The following is a 23,721-nucleotide window of genomic DNA, read 5'->3' as shown; positions in this document are numbered from 1 at the left end:
GAAAAGAGATGAACTTGGAATAATAACCTGTTCTGTGTTGAGGGCAGAGTGGGGGCTCTGTGCTTCACAGGGCCCCTAAGGAAGGAGTTGCTTGTGGCTATAACTTATTTATGATTTGTAAAGGTCCAGTTTTATAGCTATTCCATGCATTAAGCATCTACATAAAGGGATGTTTTGAAGAAATAGCTTTGGAAGTGCAGACCTGGATTCTACAGAGGGATGGTAGTTGTCAAAACTCCACAGCACAGAGACTCATGACTTCCCTTTGACATTATTTCTTTTTAAGTACAGTTTTTAAAAATAAGCTAAAATGCTTAAAATAAAAGTACACTTCAATATCCAAAATCATATTGTGTCTCTGTAGACTTAAAACTGCAAATACACTTCAAAGCAAAATACTCAAACACTTCACCCACGAAAGCTTATGCTCCAATACGTCTGTTAGTCTGTAAGGTGCCACAGGACTCTTTGCCACTTTTACAGATCCAGACTAACACGGCTACCCCTCTGATACTCAAACACTTCAGTTCCTCTTACTTCCCTGCTGAGATTTAAGTTTCTAGCATAATCTGGGAACACAGTTTGGTTCAATCTGTGCCACAAGACTAAACTGAAAACTGTGAACCATGTTTTAACCAGGTTTTGCAAAACGAGAGAGTCTGTAGTAGTGGGATGACTGAAGACTGGTTTCTGTGTTAATTAGTATAGGGTTTGTGATATCACCTGTGCAGGAAAAACGTGCTTTGCTGCAAAGATCATTTTCCTAGCCCATCGCTTTGACCATGTCACCCCTTTCGTGCATCCCTGGCTCCCCTTCTCTATCACATCAAACAGGAGCTACTTCTCCATTTTTTTCAAGGCCCTTTACAGCCTATTCCCTCCCTCCTTATCTGTCTTTCATTATTGAGATGTTGACTCCTTTGTCTGATCAGCCAATGATGCCAGCCACTGTTGCTCAATTTTTTTTTTTTTTTTTTTTTTTTTTTAAAAACAAGCAAGAAGTCCTTGGTGCTTTCTGCCGTGCGCTGCCCCTCATGCTTAGGAGAAGTGCCTCATAAATAGCTGCAAAACTAACTCGTTCTCCAAAAATCTCCTTAAAACTCTCCTGCTGTGATGCCTACAAATAACTTGACAATGGTTAGGCCACTGGTGTGTTGAGACCACTGCCTTTGTTGCTGACCAATGTTGCCTTTGTTTCCTTGTACTCCTCAGTCTATCTCCACCTGTTGTCTCTTGTCTTCTGCTTTGGTCTTGTCTATGCTTACATTTTATAGCGCTCTAACTTTCTGGCTCAGGGGTGTGAAATATCACCCCACTGAGCGCAGCAATTTTGAGCGCTTTAAAGCGCTCGTGTGGACAGGCTCCGAGCGCTGGGAGCCCTGTCCCAGCGCTTGGAGCTATTCCCCTTGTTGAGATGGATTACCACGAGCGCTGGGAGAGCGCTCTCGCGCATGACCACACTCATACTTCAAAGCGCTGCTGCAGGAGCGCTCCTGCGGCAGTGCTTTGAAGTTTCTAGTGTAGACGTAGCCTTCGATAGTAACCTCTTTGGGACAGCAGGTACCATCTTCTTGTTCTGTGTCTGTACAGAACCTTGCACAATGGGTCTTGGTCCATGAGTGGGATTCCTAGACATTACGGTAATACAAATAATAACCCTCCACTGGAGTCAGAATGCTGGTCTTAGTAAGTGAAAACCTTTGTCTCTTTGTCGTAAGGAATGTATCCACAATTTGTTTTTAATTTGGGAGTTCAAACAGTATTTTAATTTTGTTTTCATAAGTCTTGCTCTGCCATATTTAAGTGATTAGCAACTGTTGATAGCTAGTGATCCTTCATAGGAGCGGCATAAACAAAACATCTGGTGACAACTAGATTCTAGGCTTGCTACTCATAAATGTTTCATGACGTTTTGTAGTAATCTCCTAGATTACTATCTCAAAGGCTGGTTATCTGTCAACTTTAGCGGCTTTTGGCTTACTGCGTATTATTCTTTGACTAGCTCATGGATGTAACAATAGTTGTGGCGGATTCCCACATATGTACTTTATTCATCTGTGCATACACAAAGTAATAGACCTTGTTGCATCAACTAGATCAGTTCCACATGGTAGCATGAGAGGAGATGGCTCCCAAGAAGAAATGGGGCAAAGAGTAAATGTTGCAAAACTGCCTCCTGCTTCCACTGTGGGAACAAGACATCAGAGCCTTAATTACTGGAGTTCGGGAAAGGAGCTGTTGTGACTAATGAACTACTCCTTAAACCACAAAAATCCGTACCCTTTTGAACAGAGTGAGCTCTTAATTGCATGTTTTAGGTGAAGGCCTTAGAGCAGGGTTTGCTGCACCGCAGTAACCACATTAAGTTACCGAGCACACAAACCTGATGTATGAGAAATACAAACAAGTAACACACAGTATACTAACACAGTTTTAAAACAAAATAAATTTGGGCTTGACCTGTATAAACTTACTATTTATTTATTTTTTTAAAGATCAGCAAGGTCCCTAGCTACGTTTGCCAATGTGTATCAATAAACATGTCCCTTTCTGGAAGAAAGGGGTTGACCTAATTTCTCTGGGCCGTGTAACTGGAGCCTAAAATATTAAAGTATTTGTTGACCAGCCATGAAGGTAAATCCCTCAGAAGCGTGCTTCAAAGGGAACTTTTGTTTTTGTTTTTCAATAACCCATATGTTTTTATACCAAAGAGTACTGACACTGTAAGCGACTGAATTGCACACTTCGTCTCTTTTTTTTTTTTTTTTCCCTTTCTTAAAGGAAATTAATGACTCTGTCTTGAGTAAAAGTTCTCCTATTAGCAATGGTAAGAAAGGACGACTAGATGGCTAGAGGTTGTGTAAATAGGATGCATAATCTGTGACTAGAAGCTGTCACAGATGTCTTTCTGACTGACCTAAGTGGAATTGGTTGGTTGGTTTCAGTCCATTTGTCCGTGACCAGGTATTCATATCACAAAAGCCATTGCCACAGTTGGCATTAATTGCTCACTTGTTGGGCGTCTCAGCAAAGCGGTTACTCCTGGGGGAATTTTGCATCACTGTTCATGCGCAAAATTCATGTCCCCTGCAGATTTTTTTTGCTTCCCCACAGAAAAATGACTTTTGACAGAGAAGCAAAGGAAAGCTACAAGAGCGGTCACGCGCCCCTCCCTGGCAGTGCAGGCATGTTGGTTTGAGCACCTGGCTTAGCTGGTAGAGACGTAAATCACCGCTGGGGTGGGGAGGGCTGGGCAGTTGTGTGTGTGTGTGAGAGACAGACAGACAGACAGACACTCTGTCCCTCTCGCTTGCTATGGCAGCATGCTCGGTGTGAAGGGGCAGGGCTTCAGAGTGTTTCTGAGCAGTTAAGTGGGGGGCAGGCTCTGTCCCCTCAGGTAGAGCAGAATGTAGCAGCCTGCCTGCTTAGTGAATTATTCCCATTATTTTTGTGAATTCCCCCAGGACTATAAAACAAGTGTAAAAGAAAGTATGGGCTTATAAATGCTTATAGTGCTTTAGTGATTAGAACTGGTCTAGATTTTTGGACTGAAAAAATTTCCCCTTAAAATGTACTCTCTGAACTGTTTGCTACTGACCTTTCTGGAGATGGTTAGTAGCCAGTATAAATTGTGAGTTTGATCCCCCAGCCCTCATTTGCTCTTCAGTTGCCTATATTGTAACACTGAGCATAGGGCTGCATATATTTGTTGACTAATAACTAGAAATAAAGGGTCAAACTTAGCTACATTACCGTTAGGCAAGGGGTTTGATCCCCACTCCGTTTCTCCATCCATTGTATTGTAGTTTAAATAAATTACCGAAATACTTGAAACCAGAGTGATTATATTGTGTTGTTTTGTCAAATAAAATATGCAGAATTTTAAAATACTGTGCACAGAATTTTTAATTTTTTGACACAGAATTCCCCCAGGAGTAAGCAGTGAAGGATTTGAATGGGTTGGAAGCTGACCTATCTTCTCCATCCTAGAATCGGTCCCTTCGGGTTAGAGTATAGTGAAGCGTGCACTGCCCCACTGTATGTGAGTAAATGGAAGACTTTGGTTTGCTTGGGCTGTCAGTCCAGTGTCTTTTACAAGCACTAAATTCACACATGCAAAGAAGGTGCAGGATGGAAGTTGAGAGAGGAAAAATGGTAATTGGAGAGATTTAATTCCTGCATACTCACAAGTACTGGTTGATTCTAATGCCATTAAACTTAGAATTGTAAACTTCTGGGATGGGGGGAAAATTTCATACTTGTTTGATGTGGGAGAGGTAGGATTTCCATTGAGGGAGAAAACAATGAGTTAAAGGGATTGTACATGGATAGAGTGATCTGGCAATATGTTATACAAATTTTCATTTTGTCTTGTGGGCAGCTTCTTTTTCCATTCCTGATCATGCTATGTCTGGCAATCAAATCAATTGCTAATGAGGAAAAATAAGATGAGGGAAGTAATGCATTTTATCAAACTTCAATGCAATATGATTTTTGAAAGTCTTACACAGCCTACTTTTGCTCTTAATGTCGTTCCGCCTTGTTCCTGCATACATCTGTCTACTAATCCTCTTTTTCCTCACGTGCTTCCCTTTTGTCCTCATCCTCACCCTCTTCCCTATGCTTCCCTCTAGATATCTAGCTTTCATCTTTTCCCCCTGTTCTATTGAATAAACTGCCCAGTTATCTTATTTCCTTGTCTACTGGCATTCCTGTCATTGAAGCAGTAGTTCCTGTTCCCTCTCTCCTTTGCTCTTACATAGTTAGGAGCCAGCTTGGCTGCATCCTGGTTGTTTTCAAAGCTCTTCGCAGTGAAGAACCCAGACAGTGTAGAAAGAACAAGGGAGGATGAATACCACGTGGCCAGCAAGTGCTCTGTGGAGCAGCAGTGGTTCATGGAGTGAACCTGGTTTGGGAACTCCTGGTATGGACTGAGTTTTTCATCATCCCCCAGTCGGGAGTGGCCAAATTCATTATTATGTGTAGCTGTTATGATGACAACTATTAAACCAGTTAGTACTATGTCACCTTTCTAATGAATGGGATCCACTTTGCAGAAACCAGCATCGCAACTGATACCCTTACTGAACCTGCCAGAAGGAGGCCAAGAGAGGCCAAGTGGGAGTGGCGACTGAATGATGCTCCTAGTGGCACTCTCTCTAGCTTGGGGATGCATATGTTACTGCTGCTTTGTTGCTGTTCTGTGGGTAGAGGCTTCATTTTCCAGAGCTGTCGGTTTGGCATCTCGCAAAAATATTCCTGTCTTTTTAAAACTGCCACTAAAAATCCCTAGAAATCCTGACCTTTCACAAATAAAGGTAAAGATTAGCTTGATATAAAGAAGGCCACTATAGGGCATGTAAGTGCATGGGAGAACAAAGCTGTTCAGTGATCAGTGTCCAGAAATCATTACATAAAAATCAATAATCTTGTAATTCATGTGCTAAATATGAAGTAAGAGTCTTGAAACCTGCTAAATGTCAAAGTGACTTTAGTCCTCTAACCTTGAAGTTCTATTTGGTTTTAAATTCTCCTCTCCCAAAATAACATGTATGCTTGCACCAAAGTACTTCTTTGAGTTTATATTGGTACATGCGCGCCATTTGGCATGATGAGCAATTTTGCATGATTTGGAACACTGAAAATATGAACATAGGCTGGAAATTTTAATAGATCACACCTACGTACAGGTGACCATCCAAAAATAAATCCTAGATTTTAGTTATGTTGGGTTCTTCATCTTTTTGGGTAGATTGAAAATATAAGGCCCTCCAATGCTTAGCTTAGACAAATGGGTAATGAGGAAACCGTCCAGTCTGTGAGTTTGTTGTCAAAATTAAATCTTTCCATATTGTTTGAATTCACAAAGTTCGCAACATTTCTGGATCAAACTTAATATCTTTTGATTAGCGGATACATCAGTCACCATAAGTTTCCATGCCTTTTAGTTTTATACAGACTTTATCCAGAACAGATGCAACCTTTTAAAAAGTGATGTGTAGTTTGCAAGGTTAAAACCCCCCAAAACCAACACTCTAACTTTGCTAGGGATTTTATAGCCTTTTACTTGTTTTGAGTTAGTAGCACTAATAAAACCACTCTGTGATAGACGTGAATATTACTCCTATAAAAGATTGGGGGAAGGGGAGAGCTTAATATATCATTCTAGCAACATGGTTTTCAACCTAGAAAATGTGTTAGAGGTACAATACTGTTTTGTTAGGGAGAGTTAAAGGCAGCTAGGCTTGTTACAAAAAAGAGAACTAACAAAGCTATAAGTGTTTTAGAATAGTAAACATGCAACATAGTTCTCCTTTTCCCACCTGTCTACCTTCCATTCTCCCTGTGTCTTGCTATTTTTGATCCAGGATCACTCTGCATTGGATTTCTTATGGAATTGTGTATCTTTTTTTATATAAAAGAACGTTGTTATACAACCTGCAGTAGTTCTTACATTGTGCTGGGGTACTGCTCCCCTCAAGTCACACTTCTGCTTAGGACTGTACATGCAACTCAGTATTTTGGGATACCTCTTAATGGACAATGTAGGACCTCTGAGCACCAATAGAAGGCTAAATCAAATAGAAAATTATGAATGACACTAAAAACCCCTAGTCATTAAACAACTAGAAGAACAATTTTATAAGAAACGGAAAGAGAAACAAGTTTTTTCTTTTAAGTGACTCTAGAAATAGGTAGAGGATGGAGGATTGGATAGAAAACTTGGCGAAGTACCAGACCCCTTTCTTGTTTTCAGTGCTGATTGGCCTATGCTAGCTCTGTCTCGTTCTTACCTTTGGGATGAACTACTTCTGTGCAGTGCAGTGCAGTGCTGCCCCTCCTCCTCCTTACTCTTTCTCTAACATTATAGCACTAAGATATGAAAATGTAGAATTCTGTTAATGCTATTAACAGATGTGTAAACATGACTATGTAAAAACTTCTGTGTGCTTAAGCCATATTCTGATTGGTAGTTATCCATGTCCTCAAAGTTAAATAGCTGGAGGGGCTTCCAGCAATAATTGGTCCTTAAAAGATGGTTCTGTATTAAATTACAAGTCAAGCAGACTGAGGAGAGCAGTTAGATTTGAGAAAAGCGACGAAAACGCTGCCTGTTGCTGCAGTGATTAAGTTAATAGAAAGCTTCTCTCCCACCCACAGAAGTTGGTCCAATAAAAGATACTACCTCACCCACCTTGTCTCTGTTAAGTTAATAGATGATCTTTTGGTGACTGCTGCAACATTAGAATAAGCAGAACAACTATTATTATTCGTACTTAATGTTGAGGTTGCAGTAGTGGCAAGTGACTACAGTCAGGATCAGGGCCCCATTGTACTTGGTATTGTATACCACAAAAATACACAATGCCTGCCGTGCCCTCCACCCCCGGGATTATCCTAACAACCATTTATAGGATACTGTATCCCCTCGAACATGTGTGTAATTGAGAATTCTGTGTTTGCACAAAATCTTAGAGACACTGCCAATTAAAATGTTAAAATCACTATACAAAAAATTCCAGTTTCTAAAAAAGCACCCCTTTAAAATAAAGATTAAAAAAATCCTGTTTGCATAAAGGTCTCTTCAGCAGATGAAAAACAGACTGACTGTACAGAGACACAAAGGAACTGACTAGACACCAACTCTGTGTGAGAGAGAGAGAGATATAATATGCATGCATTGATTGAAAACTGTGGCAAGCCTTCCCTTGCATTAATAGTATGGTGATGACTCAAAGTAGGTGTTACAAGGTTGTTTTAAAAGGTAGTATTAACACTTACATTGTTACAACTGTGTGTTTTGATGAGAACATACCATTAAGCTGTATAGGAAGATTCACCCCTCTCCTGCTCCTAGTGTTTCAGTCTGTGGCTGTATTTGTAGGGCATGGCTACACTTGCAGATGTAGAGCGCTTTGAGTTAAACCAGCCTTCGTAGAGTGCAGTAGGGAAAGGGCTGCAGTCTGTCCACACTGACCGCTTCAAGCGCACTGGTGTGGCCACATCTGTCGCACTTGCAGCGGCATTGGGAGCGGTGCATTGTGGGCAGCTATCCCAGCATGCGAGTGGCTGCAACTTGGTTTTCAAATGCGGGGGGGTGGGTGGAGTGTGGCAGGGAGTGTGTGTGTATGTGGGGAGAGAGGGAGTGGGTTTTTGGGGAGCTGAGAGCATGTCAACATGCTGTGTTGTAAGTTCAGACAGCAGGAGACTCCCACCTCTCTCTCTCTCTCTCTCTCTCACAGCATTCCACACTAATGACTTGCTTTGTCTTGGAGCAGATCAGCAGCGGGCTGTCAGAAACGGAGCTTTCGAAGGGCATATCCGCATTCCTGGAGCAATTCCAAAACAATGACAAGAGTGGCCACTTGACTTAAGGGGATTATGGGATGTTTCCGGAGATCAGAGGGCAGTAATGCAACACCTTGTTCACACTGGTGCTGTGGCACTCCAGCGGGGGCGCAGCAAACGTTATTGTACTCCCTGAGGTGGAGTACCAGCAGCGCTGTAGCCACTGAGTCAGAGCGCTCTCCGTGCCTTGCCAGTGTGGACAGGTAGTGAGCTAGTGCGCCTGGGGCTCCTTTATTGCACTGTAACTCGCAAGTGTAGCCAAGCCCATAGTGATTTACTCAAGAGCTTTACTTTCACAATAAGATGAGCTAGGAGAATTAAAATAGGGCAGGGTGGTGCTAAATGTGTTTTCATTGCCTCTCTTAGCAGGTTTTGTTTAAAATGTCACTTGGTCTTTTTGCCTTTTCAGTGTAAAATCAGAGCACTTGGAGCAGGGAGAGAGATGGGCTCTTTTGAAGAACTTCTCTCTGATGATGAGGCATAAAAATGATGATCCATCTCTCTTTAGTGCAAGCTAAAGGCAGGCTGAATGCCACTTCAGTGTCCTGACTGACCTATTCTCCCAGTAACTTGGGAATCTAAGGTATGAGGCTGCATGATTGTATATAGTGCATAACATGCATCTGATATCTAGCCAATTGTTTTATATTATCTTGAAGAATGTGACACTGTTGTATGACTTAGCATTCACCTCAGGTGATGGCGACAATGGTGTAGTCCACAGTGTAGACTTGAATTAGGCACTACTCTGTCAACAGCACTTATGGTGGTGGTAACACAGAGATTAAAAAGGCCTGAGCTCTGTGTGCACTTTCCACCACTTGAATTACAGGGCCTACCGTTCTTACTGCGGATAAGGCTTCAATGTGATAGTCACTACAGGAAACCAAAGCCTATTGTTTGTTTTGTAGAAATCTGTTTTCCATTAAAAAAAAAAAATGCTCTGGTTTTCATAACCATGGGAGTAATTTTCTAAGTTGGAACAAACCTGCTTACTGTATTTTTCACTCCATGCATCTGATGAAGTGGGTTCTAGCCCACGAAAGCTTATGCCCAAATAAATTTGTTAATCTCTAGTGTGCCGCAAGTACTCTTCGTTGTTTTTGCTGATACAGACTAACACGGCTACCCCTCTGAAACCTTTCTAAGTAGGAACAGTATTTTGAGCTCATTTTTGAAAGTGAAATGATGAAATATTTCAAGACCACTCTTGAGGGGGGAGAGTTCTCTTTTGAGCCTTGTGCATATGATAAAACTGAGTGGTGTGAAAAGGTTGAATTCAGTATGGTTGTGAGCTGGCAAAATCTGAGGAAAACTGAATTCTCTGTGTGTGGTTTTAGTTTAGCCAAACTTCCGTATCTGGTGGTTGCAGTGACATCTTCTTACAGATTTCTTTGTGACATAGTGACTGCTGGTGGCTGAGGGAATGTCTTCCAGTGTTGTTGGATCTTGCTTGCTTGGCACTGGTGGCTACTATCGTCCCCAGTTGTTGTGGATCCACTGCTTAGAATTCTGGGAAATGTTCACTCAGTGACAAGGTGCTTCATATTGTACAACGTGGGCTATGTATAATGGACTCTGACATATAGGGATATATATGGGATGGACTTGAAATCTGGTTATAGAGTTCAGAAAAATTGTGAATGTTACTGCACTAACTATTTGTCCATGGAGCTTTAAGCTGATGTCGGGGTAGTCAGCACCACTGAATAGCCTAGGAAAATTCCTCGTAAGTTTCCTGGAACCTTCAGCAGCCCAGGAGATCCAAAAACCCTGGTTCAGATGAGGGAAACTGGATGAGCTGCTCATATGTGCTTAGAAGGTCTTGGGTGAGTTGACTGACCAGAATGCTCAACCTGAAATTGGAAGCAACAACTTGGTCTAACCTCATGTTGCTGCCACCTACCTGCAAAAGAAATGAATGATTTTCCCACTGGTGGTCTCTGCCTCAGCTAATTGTTACTAGATATTATACAGAAGAACGCATGTGGTTAAGCATGCTATGCACTCTCCACAAAGTCCTAAATGGTATGAAAAGGGAAACAAAGGCCTTGTGTATACCAGGGGCTATCCCCAGTTACAGCCATCAATGGCCAGCCTCCACTATAGTAGCGCCTATACAAAGCCCTAGTGTAGCTAGGCAGAGCTGCCATTTGCGCTATTGGAAATTATCCCTGTTTCACGGGGAAGAGTCTAGGGTTGCCTATGACCAATTAACACTTTTTAAACGCTGCTCACCCTTTTTACACTGTACGCAAATGCCAGTCCTCCCTAACTTTACATAATCCTCCCAATTTTTACGTGTAATTATGATATGACTAGTTAAGGCTTTAAATCTACAAATTTTGCAAGCATGCACACATTTTTATATGTATAAAAATGGGTGTCGCTCACTACCGCTTGTGTCCGATGAATATAGCAAGTAGCGCCACAGCCGGGGAAGGGGGTGGGGGTGGACATTCTTTCCCCACTGCCCTTGTTGCACATGCGCAGACTGTGCAGTGAGGGGATGTAAGAGGCAAGCTGTGGTAATTATGAATGGGTTGAGGTGCTCCTGGATTAACCAGCCTAGCCTACTTGGACTATGTTAATGCGCTATAGGTACTTAGAGTGCACCAGCAGGGTCCACATGGGCACTAAGAACATAGCCTGTGGCTTGCCTCCTTTCAGATAGTCACTCTACAGTCAGGGGTGGGCGGGGTCAATTTCCAAGTAACCTCCCTAATTCCTCCCTATTTTTTTCATAAACTTCCTTAAAATTCTCAGAGTGAGATTGTCATCTCTGTAGACTAGGGGTAATTGTCAGTTTAAAACTTAGTTAAAATGTGTTAACTAACACGTCTTAAAATGCAAGCTATTTTTCTAGTCTAGACTCAGCCTTAACTCAGAAATGATGCTCATGCCACTCTATTCCTGTGCACAAGCTTCTGTTTTTTGCATCCAGCTGCTAGGGGAGGATCCAGTGGCTCTTTGACCCCACTCAGTTGGGGAAAACTTCTCTTCTTCCTGGATAACTGAGTTTTCAAGCCCTCTGTGGAGCAGAGTTCTTCCTGGCAGTTTCCAAAATAAAAAAAACTTGGAGAATAGGGTTGCGGTCCTGATATAGGAGGAGATCTACGAAAAGGGATCTCTGTTACTGAATGGTTCAGTGAGTAAAAAAGCTAAAACTCAAATGTAGTTAATCAAGATCATGCATTATGTTGCTGAAGCCAGTAGAGAAGATCATGCTCTTGTCAGCCATGTTGAAAGTAGTGCACTGGGACTTGTAGCCTTGTTGACTGTGCCTTGTATTTAAGGTAAACTGGAAGGGTCCTTTGAGGTTAAAATCAGTCTATATACCACATTAAACTGAGGAGGTATGTGGGTTTGGAGAGAACTCCTGTGTGGTTTAGTCTAAATGCACAAGTTGCACTGAGTTGACTAAAATAATTTTCTTTAGTTAAACTTGTATAATTTTTCTGTGTAGACAAGGCCATAGTTAAATCAATGCAACTTTTCTTAAGAGATCTGTTACCAGTCTTGAAGCAGGATTTTGGTAATTGTTCTGACTGGGTGTTGCTGGTCATGGCACAATCTGTAAGGTCTTGTTAGATATATCTATAAGATTGTTATCTATATTACTTCTGGCATATCTTTTAATAGAAGATTTCTGTTTTGCCTCCCCTTTAAAACACACATGCATAAAATTGCTTTTGATAATTGTTCTGTCACCATGTTAAAAGCGATTTATTTGCGGACAGTTTCCCAGCCATGTGTTTTCGTTCAGCCAGGTGATTTCACTAATAGGCTGTGATAAACAGTAGGCTACATCACAACAATTACTTCAGATGATTACTGTTGGAAGAGCTTGGCTGAAACTGTTAACAAGTTCTTCTCCTAAACCTGGTATTCAGCATACAGAAAATTTTGTAGGGTGTAATGAATGTGTGTATGGATAGTTCTCGTTTTTGTTTTTCTGGGGAAATGAGTGGCTTGTTATTAAATACAGTGATAATGAACTGGGGAAAGATACAGAATGTAACCAGATCTGGGTCACATTTTTGACTTGATGGCAGTATATCCATGTCAGTGGCACTGGTTATGATGACTTATTTAAACACTACATTTAATTATGTTTACAAAAAAATGGAAAGGGATGCTTCTTTCTTTAGAAGACATAGTCTCCCCTTTCCCTTGAGCTCTGCCTCCCCCCACCGTCCGCCTTTTCTGTGGAGAAATGTTTGGGTATTGCCAACAGTGCTGCAGTTGGGTTTATATCACCCACGGCTATCTAAACAGTATTGTATGTCAGTTAAATAAAAAGTCTGGAAATGCGTTATTAGGGCTAGGATATGTGCCCATTCATTTGATTTTTGTCTCGTTCACTCTGTACACTAGTTAGGGATGCAGGTGAATTGTATCTTGCCACAAATATGGTTTTGTTTTTTATTTTTGTTTTTTAATCTACAGAGCCATGTATAATGCTGTCAGCAATGCCGCTTTGTGGTGTTGGTTATGAGGCAAGCCCAGGCAGTCTATGCAGTGCAGGTATACTTTATTTTAATGTATATTGAATGTATTTGGTGAAAGTTGGCTTTTGTAAGTGGTTTTTGTTGAAAATAAAAATGCCAGGTGTCTGCCGTGAACATGTGGACACACTTTGCTTTCATCTGATTTATTAAGTTTGCTGAACTAAACTTGTTAATGTGTGGAAAGGTTAAGATTTAGCCATATGTAGCAGATCAGACAAATGCCAGAGCTGGCTGTTAAGTGACTCAGCCCAAGAATGTATATTCATAAAGCCGCCTCCTCCTCGTCCAGTGAAATTTAAACCTTGATGCAAACACTTGCATTTTGTTTCCTCATGTCATGTGCACGTGTTTGTGTACGTGTGTGTTACTACATGCTTAGATATTGCTTCTGACTCTATCTAGTCCAGTGGTTCCCCAAACTGGGGGGGAGGGGAGGCGTGTGGTGGGGCCTGGGTTGGTGGGAAGGAAGTGCCATCTAGTACAGCTCCACCTTTTAACCCCAGCTCCTCCCCCATCCCCAGTTCAGTTCCTAGCTCTGCCATCAGCCCAACCTCCCCTGCTGTGCAATAATGGAGGGTGGAGTCGGGTGGGGTGGAGGGGTGCGACAGGAAAAGTTTGGGCACCACTGCTCTAGTCAATTACCCCGGTTTTGGTGGAGGTTGGAATTAGTGAGGAGTTAGCATTGAAGAGCTGCCAGCAGTCTGAGACCTGGATGTGGGCCTTGTTTGTAATTCCTGTGCTTCTGCCTGTTACAAGTTGAGTGTTCAGTATCTCAGGGAAGAGTCTGGGTACTAAAGTTTGAGTGGTAAATCCTTAAACAGGGGTGTGCTCATCTTTTCTACCTCATTGAGCCAGTTTCGACCGTGGTGCCTAAAGCTATTGAAGTGACCTGCTATTCAAAGGTGAAGTCAGTGGTTTTGTCTTGACTAGGAAAAGTGGCTAACTTTAAGTCAATTAATATGTGCTAGCTAATCCTGACCTAAACTTTCCTACAACTGCACTAGGAAAAAGGTTGAAGTTAGGTCAGCTTTAGTTAGCATGTGTTAACTAAGCCCAACCTAATGCATCCACTTTTCCTGAGACAAAGGCTATGGGTGGGTGACCAGATGCTTTGAAAATTAGGCCACATAATAGGTACCTAAAGTATGGTGCATTCAGGTGCTTAATATTATTCAACTAACCTTGACAATTTTGTCTGTACTTGTGTTAAACGAATTACTGTAGTGAGGGAAATCATGCATATCCCCAAGATTATGCTATCCTTGCTAGCTGCCTTCAAACCTCAAAAGGAGGGGGAGAGAGAGAGAGGTGGGAAGGAACTGAGCAACTTGTAGAGTTTTCTTTGGTTCTCTTCCTGCATAATGCACAAGTCTGATGCTCTTGATGTTCCTACCGCAATGATATGTCGTGCCGCTTTGTTTGCTTTTATGTGACTAAGTTGCATTGTGAACAAATGACCTGTCTCATGAAAAATGACCATTTAATGTAGGTAACTCTGGCCATCTTTCAGTGTCACTGTGTACAACTTGTAAACAGGTAAATACAGTCTTATAAATGTGTGTAATACAGATTAATAGATTTTTAAGGCCAGAAGGGTTCATTATTATAATCTAGTTTGATCTTCTGCATAATACAGGCCATTTCACCCAATAATTCCTGGATCAAGTCCAAATGTTACCCACAGTACGTGTTAAACTGATTGGGCTGAGGAATAAGATGAATAGCATAGCATTGCTTTTAGAAGTCCTTGCTTTCTCATACTGGGAAGCATGTATGTCTCTTTCTCTGTGTATGCACATGCTAAATAAAACCAAAACAAGCCAGCATGTGCAGATATAATGATTGGGGATGATCTTTATGCAGGATGCATGCAATTGACAGGTTTTTTGGCTTCTGAAGCCCTTGAGATATATGGGTGTGTACTACAATGAATCTCTCTCTGCTAGCAATGTCTGTATTTTCAGTGTATAGCCAATGGTTATATTTTGTTTTTTTATATTTTGGTTTGTATTTTGGTTTCTTGCAAATGTACACAGCTGCACTTTAGATCTCGTACTATTACATTTGTGGAGGTGTTATAACCTATTTTTCAGTGTCGGGTGTGACGAAGGTTCATGGTTGGCTCTTAATCCATATCTTCGTGCCAAATGTTTTTATTAAGTCATTCAGGTTAAAGCCAAATTAAGTTACATCATTACCTTTTTTTTTTAAACACTGATGTGACAGTACAGTTCATTTTTCTATTTATATAGCTTTCCAGGTTTTGGTGGTTTTTCTATTTTGCTTGTAATTCTAAATCTTAAACCTAGGCCATAAATAACAGAAAAATCCCTATGGAAAATAATGGCAATGACTTATAACTCTAGCTGAAGATAACATTATTGGAGCCCTGGATCTTTCTTTTGTTATGTCTAAGATTTCTCTGAAAGTGAGCAATTTTAAAAATGAATTTTGGTTGAGCTTTAGCCAAGATTTCCCTGGGAATGGGCCGCAGGTCTTTAAATCATCATTTCTCCCATGGGATGTCTTTCACTCAGTACAATGTTGTGCTCTGATACTGTCTGCCTCTATTGATTACATGTTTGTCTTGCTGGTGAAAACTCCTGCATTTAGAAATCCTGCTTCAATCTAGACCTATAAATCCCAGAGTGCATTGCTGCTTGCTGTCTATATCGCAACCTGGATTAAAACCTGCATGAACAGCTGTGCAGTTCACCCCTGTCTGGTTTTCGTAGCATTATTTACAGGGCCTGATGTTAGCTAGCCTTTTTCACTGGAGTATGAAACTGTGGCTGTATTTTTCTCATTTAAATTGTCATGCTACAGTTCAATATTAAACCTTTAGCCCTTTTCATTTTTTAATAAATTATTTGAGATTATGGAAGGATCTTATGCCTCTGTGGTGGTAAATATTCATGTATTTAGTTCTTTTAAATAACAAAGCTATGACAAGGGTAAATAGTTTCTTTTTTACAACAACAAAAAAGTTGATATTTGCCTAAGGCTCTGCATCGTCAAACCTGTAAATCAGCCCTATAGGTACAGCATGGGACATAGGAATGGCAGTTTCCCTGCTAATGCATACTATCCAGAAAGACTGCCTCTAACTGTTTCACTACCACAGATGCTGCTCCACCAGTTGTAGCAGTGGTTGGAGCACCAGTGTAGACAGGGCCCATGCATTCTTGCTACGGTGGTGGCTAAACCTGCTTGGTATAGATGCAGTCTAAGGGGTGAGGGGTAATTCAGTCTGGATAGCCATTCAATTAATTCAAAATGACAAGTATGCCAGTGCTGGTCAAGGTGGTAAGTTTTCAGGGGTGGCCAAACCGCAAGCTGCTTGCGGCTCTTTTACAGTTAAAGTGCGGCTTGCGGAGCCCCACATACCGTGTTCCCCCCCCCCCCCCCAATTCTTCGCTTACCAGACTGCGGGGAGGGGGAGACTCAGGGCTTCTACCCTGCAGCAGGCTGGTGGGGCTAGGGGCTTCTGCCAGAGATGACTGTGCCTGCTGAGTGTGTGTGTGGTGGGGGTGGGGGGCACAATTTAAAGGCTCACCCCCCCCAACAGCTTGAGCCCCTCCCCCCCCCAGTGACCCCTCCCTGCAGCTCCCAGGTGTTAGCTCTGTGTGGAGACACATCGGCAAACAGCTGGCAGCTGTAAGGAGGGGCCACTGCTTTAGCTCCATGGGGAGAGGCAGCAGCAAAAGCAGTACCTCTCCCTACTGCTGCAGCTCCCAGCTTGCCAGCTGCTGGAGCTGCCATGCAAGGAGGGGGCCCGGTGGTATCCTTTAACTAAGCGGGGCCAGCAAACCCTGACAAAAATCTGGGGGAGGCACGTGACCCCCTGCTCACCTTCCTCCTCCCCCCCCCCCCACGTCGCTTCTGGCTTTTGCCAGTGGGGATGGGGGCTGTCTCGGGGCTCCAGCTGCAATGGGGCTGGACCCCCGGCAGGCGTGCTCTGGCTCTTGAATTTCTGAAGATTGTCGCATGCGGCTCAGAGGGTCGGTAAATTTGGCCACCCTGTTATATATAAAGCTTTTGGTTTTACCTTGTAATAGAGTTATGGGTGAATGTGAACTATATGGATTTAATTTCTGGGCAAACTTTAATAAATAGTACACCAGACCCTCGCTAGAACACGTGTCTATATAGTGCAAATTCGCAAATAATACAGCAGCGGCCATGGATCCCAAATTTAATTACTTTAATTGCAATTCATTTTAACGCGGTCCCTGCTATAACGCGGTACCGTGCATGGATCCCAAATCCCGAGTTCTAGCGAGGGTCTGGTGTATTTTCAGGTCAAATATTTTTATGTACAATACAATATCCATCATATACAGGGAAAACGATGGTTGCACAAGGTGTGCACTGGGATCTAGTGGCACAGTAGGTGTCCATTAGCAAAGCTGAAGATTGGATACCTCTCCTATCCCTGTTGTGATCTGCTTGAGGAAATGAGAAGGGAGGCATTCTCCTAGGTGTGGCCAAACTGGCAGGCAAACACTGGCAATCCTTCCAATCCCATCTCTGAATGACAAGGAGAGAGAAGAAAGAACCCATACACCAGGTCATGCTGTTCTCTGCAATGTCAGTAGCCGGTAAACCCAGACGTAATCATACAGCACCAGACCTTTGTTTGCATCACCAAGACCTACTTAAATGATTTGACAAAAATTTGGAGGAGCTAATATGCCCATAAGTAAACTTGACCATGTAAGGTGTAGGAGTTTTATAAAAGTTATTTTTATGCAGCAGAGAGTCTATTATGGATTCTTTTTTTCCTGGCTTTTTTGTAATGTGATACTTAGGATGAGATAATGACTGTGCCATGACTGACAGTGGGGCAATTTACATGTACGGCCGAAGCACACATTGAAAGAGGTTTGTTTATTCTGCCTGATATGCTAGAACAAGGGTCGGCAACCTTCAGCATGCGGCCCATCAGGGTAATCCGCTGGCGGGCCGTGAGACATTTTGTTTATGTTGACCTTCTACAGGCATAGCCCGTTGCAGCTCCCAGTGGCTGCAATTCACAGTTCACAGCCAATGGGAGCCACAAGAAGCGGCGCGGGCTGCAGGGCTGTGCTGGTCGCTGCTTCCCACAGCCTCCATTAGCCGGGAACAGCGAACCGCGGCTACTGGGAGCTGCGGGGGGGCTGTGCCTGCGGACGGACAATGTAAACAAAATGTGTCGCGGCCCGCCAGCGGATTACCCTGAGCGGCCACATGCCGAAGGTTGCTGACCCCTGTGCTAGAAATTTTTTCAAAGATCTCCTGGAAGCTTGTATCTTCTTTTAGCAAATCCAAGAAGCCCTCTAAGAAATGGTATAATCTGATGATACTCAAAGTGAGAGAGAATATTTTAGATAATTCAAGATGAATGGAAAATCAAATATAACAATTTAGAAATACCCAGAAGCAGGTGCTGAATACCTATTGCTAACTGTGATTTGCGGGTGGGGTGGGATGGGGAGGGAACATGAATTAACACTGAAATTAATTTTATCTTGCTCCTTCAAAAACAAAACAAAAATCCTGTCAAAGGAACTTTTTGGTTTGCTGAAGACCTCTGTGGCTGCATCATTCCCTGGGTTGCATGGGGCTAATGGTGTCAGTGATATCACTCCATAACTAGGGTCCTACCAAATTCATGACCATGAAAAATGCGTCATGGACCATGAAATCTGGTCTTTTTTGTGCTTTTACCCTACTCTATACAGCATTTCTCAAATTGGGAGTCCTGACCCAAAAGGAAGTAGCGGGGAGGGGCAGGGATCACAGTATTGCCACCCTTACTTCTTCACTGACTTCAGAGCTGACTGGCCAGAGAGCAGCGGTTAGTGGCCAGGCGCCCAGCTCTGAAGGCAGTGCATTGCCTGCACCAGCACAGAAGTAAGGGTGGCAATACCATACCGTGCCATCCTTTCTTCTGTGCTGCTGCTGCTGCTGGCAGCGCCGCCTTCAGAGCTGGGCTTCCGGCCAGCAGCCGCCGCTCTCTAGCTGCTCATCTCTGAAGGCAGCCCTGCCACCAACAGCAAGGCAGAAGTAAGGGTAGCAGTATCGCACCCCCCTCCCCCACACAATAACCTTGAGGGACACCCCCACCCCTCCGCCACAACTTCCTTTTGGGTCAGAACCACTACAATTACAACACTGTGAAATTTCAGATATAAATAGTTGAAATCCATGAAATTTATGTTTTTTAAAATCCTATTGCCATGAAATTGACTAAAATCCAATCATGAATTTGGTAGGGCCCTAACATAGCACTTCCACTGTGCTGCAGCCTGCCTCTGTTAGAGCCAGCTGACTCTCTTCTGAGCTGGCTCTGTTGTACCTCCCTCTAATATATCTCTTCAACCCTATGGCACTCAGCTACTTCAGTTTGAGCTGCTTCTGTAGCTTCACAGAGCTGGCTTGCAGCTTTTCTAGGTCCTGTTCCCTTTTCCATCTACCTGCTATGGTGCCCCTAAGCCTACTTGCTGCTTCCCTACTCTGTCACCCCCACCTATCTTAATGATGCCACATGGTCCCTATAACCTCTACAACTTCCATTCCTTTCAGTCCTGGAGTTGTTAAAATGAATTAATGGGGTTAAATGATGATGATTAATGAAAACATAATATCAAATATAAGAAACCAACACTACGGTATCACCAAAACATGGGATAAGTGAGGCTCTTAGCCAAGGAGTGACCTTCTTTAAAACCAGTAGAGGATTGGATTGAGAGAGATTCTTCCCCCTCCAGGGGTGGTTTCCCAATGGTAGGTGTCAGTGCTGCAGTAAATGCTGAAGTAATGGAGCAGAGTAAGACTGTAATATCCTCAGTTATGAAGGTCAGATTTTTACAACCTCAGAATGTTTGCTTGAAAGTGACAAGGAAACAGATAAGGCTTTGGCAGTCAACATGAGACCTAAAATGCTATTCAAAGTGTTAGGTGTCCGCTTAATTGGTTTCTCCAGTTAGCACTAGAGTTCAGCTATTCTTTTACAGCCAGATGCTATATTAATGTTAACAGCTTTAGCATATCAGATAATTTGTTTTACAGAAGGGAAACTAGGTACAAGTTTCTAAGTTTTCAGTCCGTTTCCATGCTATGTCCTAATTAAATTGTCTGATATCGGCCCAGCATACAGATTAAGCAAAACAAATCACTGTTGCATATATATGTGTTTATGTTGTGTTGATAAACCTTTTTGTCCTCCAATATTCCTAGAATCAAATTTATCATTTCATTGCTGAGTGTCTGGTCTTTTAAATAGTGGAAATTTTAATTCCCTGTGCACAGTGAACTGTTGGCTAAGGCTGGGACCCAACTTTATATTTTCCTTTTAATAGTTCTCTAGGTTTCTTTTTATGATTCAGAATGATCTCCTTAATCATGACAAATTGAGACTGGAAACTAGCTATAATCGTCTAATGACTGGTATCAGTATGAATCTGTAGACTCAAATATTGTCCTAATTTTCTTGCATGGATACAGAATATCAAGTAACTCCTGGGATGGTTTGAGTGGTGATGAAGGGCTATTGTAGACAAGAGAGTCTAGACTGTTCTGAGCATCTGTTGCACATCCCCACACCTCCCAAAAGTAAGGGGAAAGATTTGTACATTTTAAATAGATACTTTAGGATTCCTTGGAGGGTTTTCAGGATATTAGTAACATGAACCTGACTAGGATTTTTTTTTTTTAAATAACTGGAAAAGAGGTTAGCTCTTATGTGTAGCCTCTTTGGTTTTTAGTACACATTATAAAGCTATATCACATATAATCATTATCTATTATAATCCCTTTTTCCATATCCCTACCTCGCTGAGTGCTACTTGAGGTTCTAGAGCAGTGGTGCCCATACTTTTCCTGTCTCATTCCCCCCCTCTGCCCAATAATGGAAGCTGTCTGCCCCTCTCCATTAATGCACAGCTGGCTCAGCAGAGGAGCTTGGGCTGAAGGTAGAGCTGGGGGCTGAACTGGGGATGACGACAGAACTGGCCAGCTGTTGGAGCAGTGGGTAGAGTGGAACTGTAGCTGGGGGTGGAGTTGTGCCCTGGCCCAGAGTTGGGCTGGGGCTAACCTGGGCCCTGTTGCATGCGCCCCACTTCCTATGGAGGCTGACACCCCATCACGTGCCCCCTTGTCCCCCATGGTAGCTGAACCAGACCCTACTGCGTGCCCCCTGAATGTTTCTCCATTTCCCCGCCCCCCCATGGTGGTGCGCCCCACAGTTTAGGGACCACTGTTCTAGAGACATATTTGAAGTGGGTTTATAACATTGAATATAGACTCTTTCCAACTTCATATTCTGAATTGGATTTTATGAGATGCAAGAGGAGGTCTAGTTACACTGAAGAAAACTAGCTTGCTTTTCCAAATGGGCTACATTTTTTCTAGATTACAGGGGTGTACATTTAGAGTAACTCATTGAAATCAATGGAGTTAACTATTTAGTGTGACTGAGATCAGAATCTGGCCCTGGATGTGATACTGAATGATTCATTAATTTGCCATAAGCTAGTCTACCTTTTTTTTATAAAGTTGCCTTGCCACATACCGTACAGGTAATGTTTTGCCCTTCCTTCTAGAACCACGTGTATTCTGTGTAGCTTTGATGCTACTGTCCATTGTGTAAATCTGCTGAAACTGAACTGGAAAGCAGGAGATAGAATATTGTATTCATTTTGAAGTGCCCTGCATCGAAAAAATATCTGAAGAACTAAGCTTTCTGAAAAATCCAAGTTCTCTGAAGCATCCAGGTTCTGCAGATGGAGAAAACTGAAGTGTATAAGAGAATCTCTGCATTGCACAAACTACGTATATAAAGCTGATAGAATCTGGAACATTTCAGATGGTTGGAGGAGATGGAATGTTGCTGATATAGCAAGATTCCCATCACATGATGCATCTGAGTGCTGTTTTTGAAGATGTTTTCCAAATTCTTTTGTTAACCAGATTTACATGAGTTTGTCTGAAATTTCTTTTGCCCTATTATGGGAACATGAGCTCTTTTGGCTTACATACCATACATAAATATTTCATTCACACTATGGAAAATTAAACAATAGACTATAAATCTGCTTGCAATCTCAATTAAAATATAAAAAATCTCACACATGTTCCTTAGTGCAAAAAAGGAAAAAAAAAAAATCAGTGTGAAAACTTGCTATAAAAGTGTTTGGGTTTCAAGGTCTTCGTTTTCTGATTTTTCATAAAAATTATTACCTTTTCATGACTTGGGTCTTAAGCGTGTTTCCCTCCATGAACAATCCTTGTGCCTTGGGGTTCACTGTTTTGGATTAATAGCCATATAACTTGGTAGCATTATTTCAGTTTACAAATATTCTCGTGTAGTGACCATGAAAGTATTGTTCTTAAGGGTTATTGTGAAAAGCACAGGATCTTTCTTTTAAATACGTATTTTCAGAAATAGATGTTGAGTGATGATATATATTCAAGAGGAGGAAAATGTGAATAAGGAAAAGCCCTAAGGAAACTGAAAGGCACAATTCTATTTCTCATGGGGATGTGCACATTAATGTGTCTGGTGTCTTTGTGTAGAGTTCATTTATATTATAAAGCCAAAGAATCCGTCAAGAAAACTGGGTCAGCACCCAGGACAGATACTAGGAACACGAATATTGTGTCCAAGAAATTTTGAAGAAAATTTTTTAGCAATCCAAGTAAAATTTAGTTGCTTGAGGTGTCTGTACAATTTGTAATGGAAACTATGGGCTTCCAATGGGAAGTGATGGGAAACAGTGGTCTACAGGACAAGCATTAAAAATGGGGAATGCCAAATATGTGTACTGTATATTAGCCTTGGTTTAGATTTGTTTAAATCTAGATTTGAATATTTTAAACAATGAAAGCCAGATTTTCTGGGAAAATAGTTTGCATACCCCAAAGGGGAATTTGGCACACACGGGAGAAAGCAAACACTGGACTCAATTTTCAGAACCCTCAAGAACTCGCCAAAATAGACGGCAATTTTAATAGGAGACAGAGCACTGGGAAATTTGTGCTCAGCCAACTTGCATCTGGGCACTAATGCAGTGTTGGCAGCACAAAACAGCTTGATTTTTTTTTTTTAAGCATATGTATGTCAATAGTCATGTGTGTGAGTACATCCACTCAAGGTTTGACATATCACAACAACTAAGCATGCACAGTTCTTGGAAGGGGACAGACTGCCTAATCTCAGTGGTGCCCATTGCTGCTGTTCATTGCTGGTAGGGTGCCATCAGAGCACGTTGAGTGCATTAAACAAGTTCCAGCCCACAAGAGCTTGCAATCTGCAAGGATCCTGTGGCTAGAAATTGTACGGCAGTAGTCACTTTACACTTTGCTGCTGTTGTATGAACACATTGCATTTGACTTGCAAAGTCATCTTTCATTTTCTCACAGATATGGGTGTGGCAAGCCAATGTGTCTGGAACACTTGGTTTTTTGTCACCTGTCGCAAGTTGATGAGTGTACTCCGTACTCTCATCTTTCCTCGTTCCTTTTAGTTCAGGATATTATTACTGTTTCCATTGGTGATGTGTGGAACCCCCACGCCAATCTCCATGAAGAAGGAAAAATAAATATTAACACTAAACTCTTGAAAACATATTGATACATTCTTGTCAACAGTTACAGTATATGTTATACAATTGTCATATATATGGGCTATATTTCAAATATGTAGTTCTCATGTGTCTAGCCGTGTATTTTGTCAGTCACACCAATGCATCTATATAAAGCTGACTGAATCAGGGTGATTTGTTTTCCTTTATTCTGTTTAATTATGTCTACAAATTGGAGAAGGACATTAAGAGGACCCCATCAACTTTAAAAACACTTCTGTTCGAATATTTTTTTT

General features: G+C 42.0%; 1 protein-coding gene across 4 annotated transcripts in view; it reads left to right on the top strand.

Annotated features, from left to right (window-relative positions):
• Window positions 1-23,721, top strand: part of CNKSR3 (CNKSR family member 3) — a 94,854-nt gene that overhangs the window by 19,725 nt on the left and 51,408 nt on the right. For 2 of the 4 annotated variants that reach the window (XM_037895016.2, XM_037895017.2), the window contains exon 2: window positions 12,799-12,876. The exons of the other annotated variants lie outside the window; for them this stretch is intronic. In XM_037895016.2, coding sequence (XP_037750944.1) covers window positions 12,799-12,876 — 78 coding nt within the window. The remainder of the gene's footprint in view (window positions 1-12,798; window positions 12,877-23,721) is intronic. 4 annotated transcript variants of the gene reach the window in all.

Source organism: Chelonia mydas, chromosome 3, assembly GCF_015237465.2.
Source record: "Chelonia mydas isolate rCheMyd1 chromosome 3, rCheMyd1.pri.v2, whole genome shotgun sequence".
NCBI lineage: Eukaryota > Metazoa > Chordata > Testudines > Cheloniidae > Chelonia > Chelonia mydas.
This window is presented reverse-complemented; position numbering and strand designations above follow the sequence as displayed.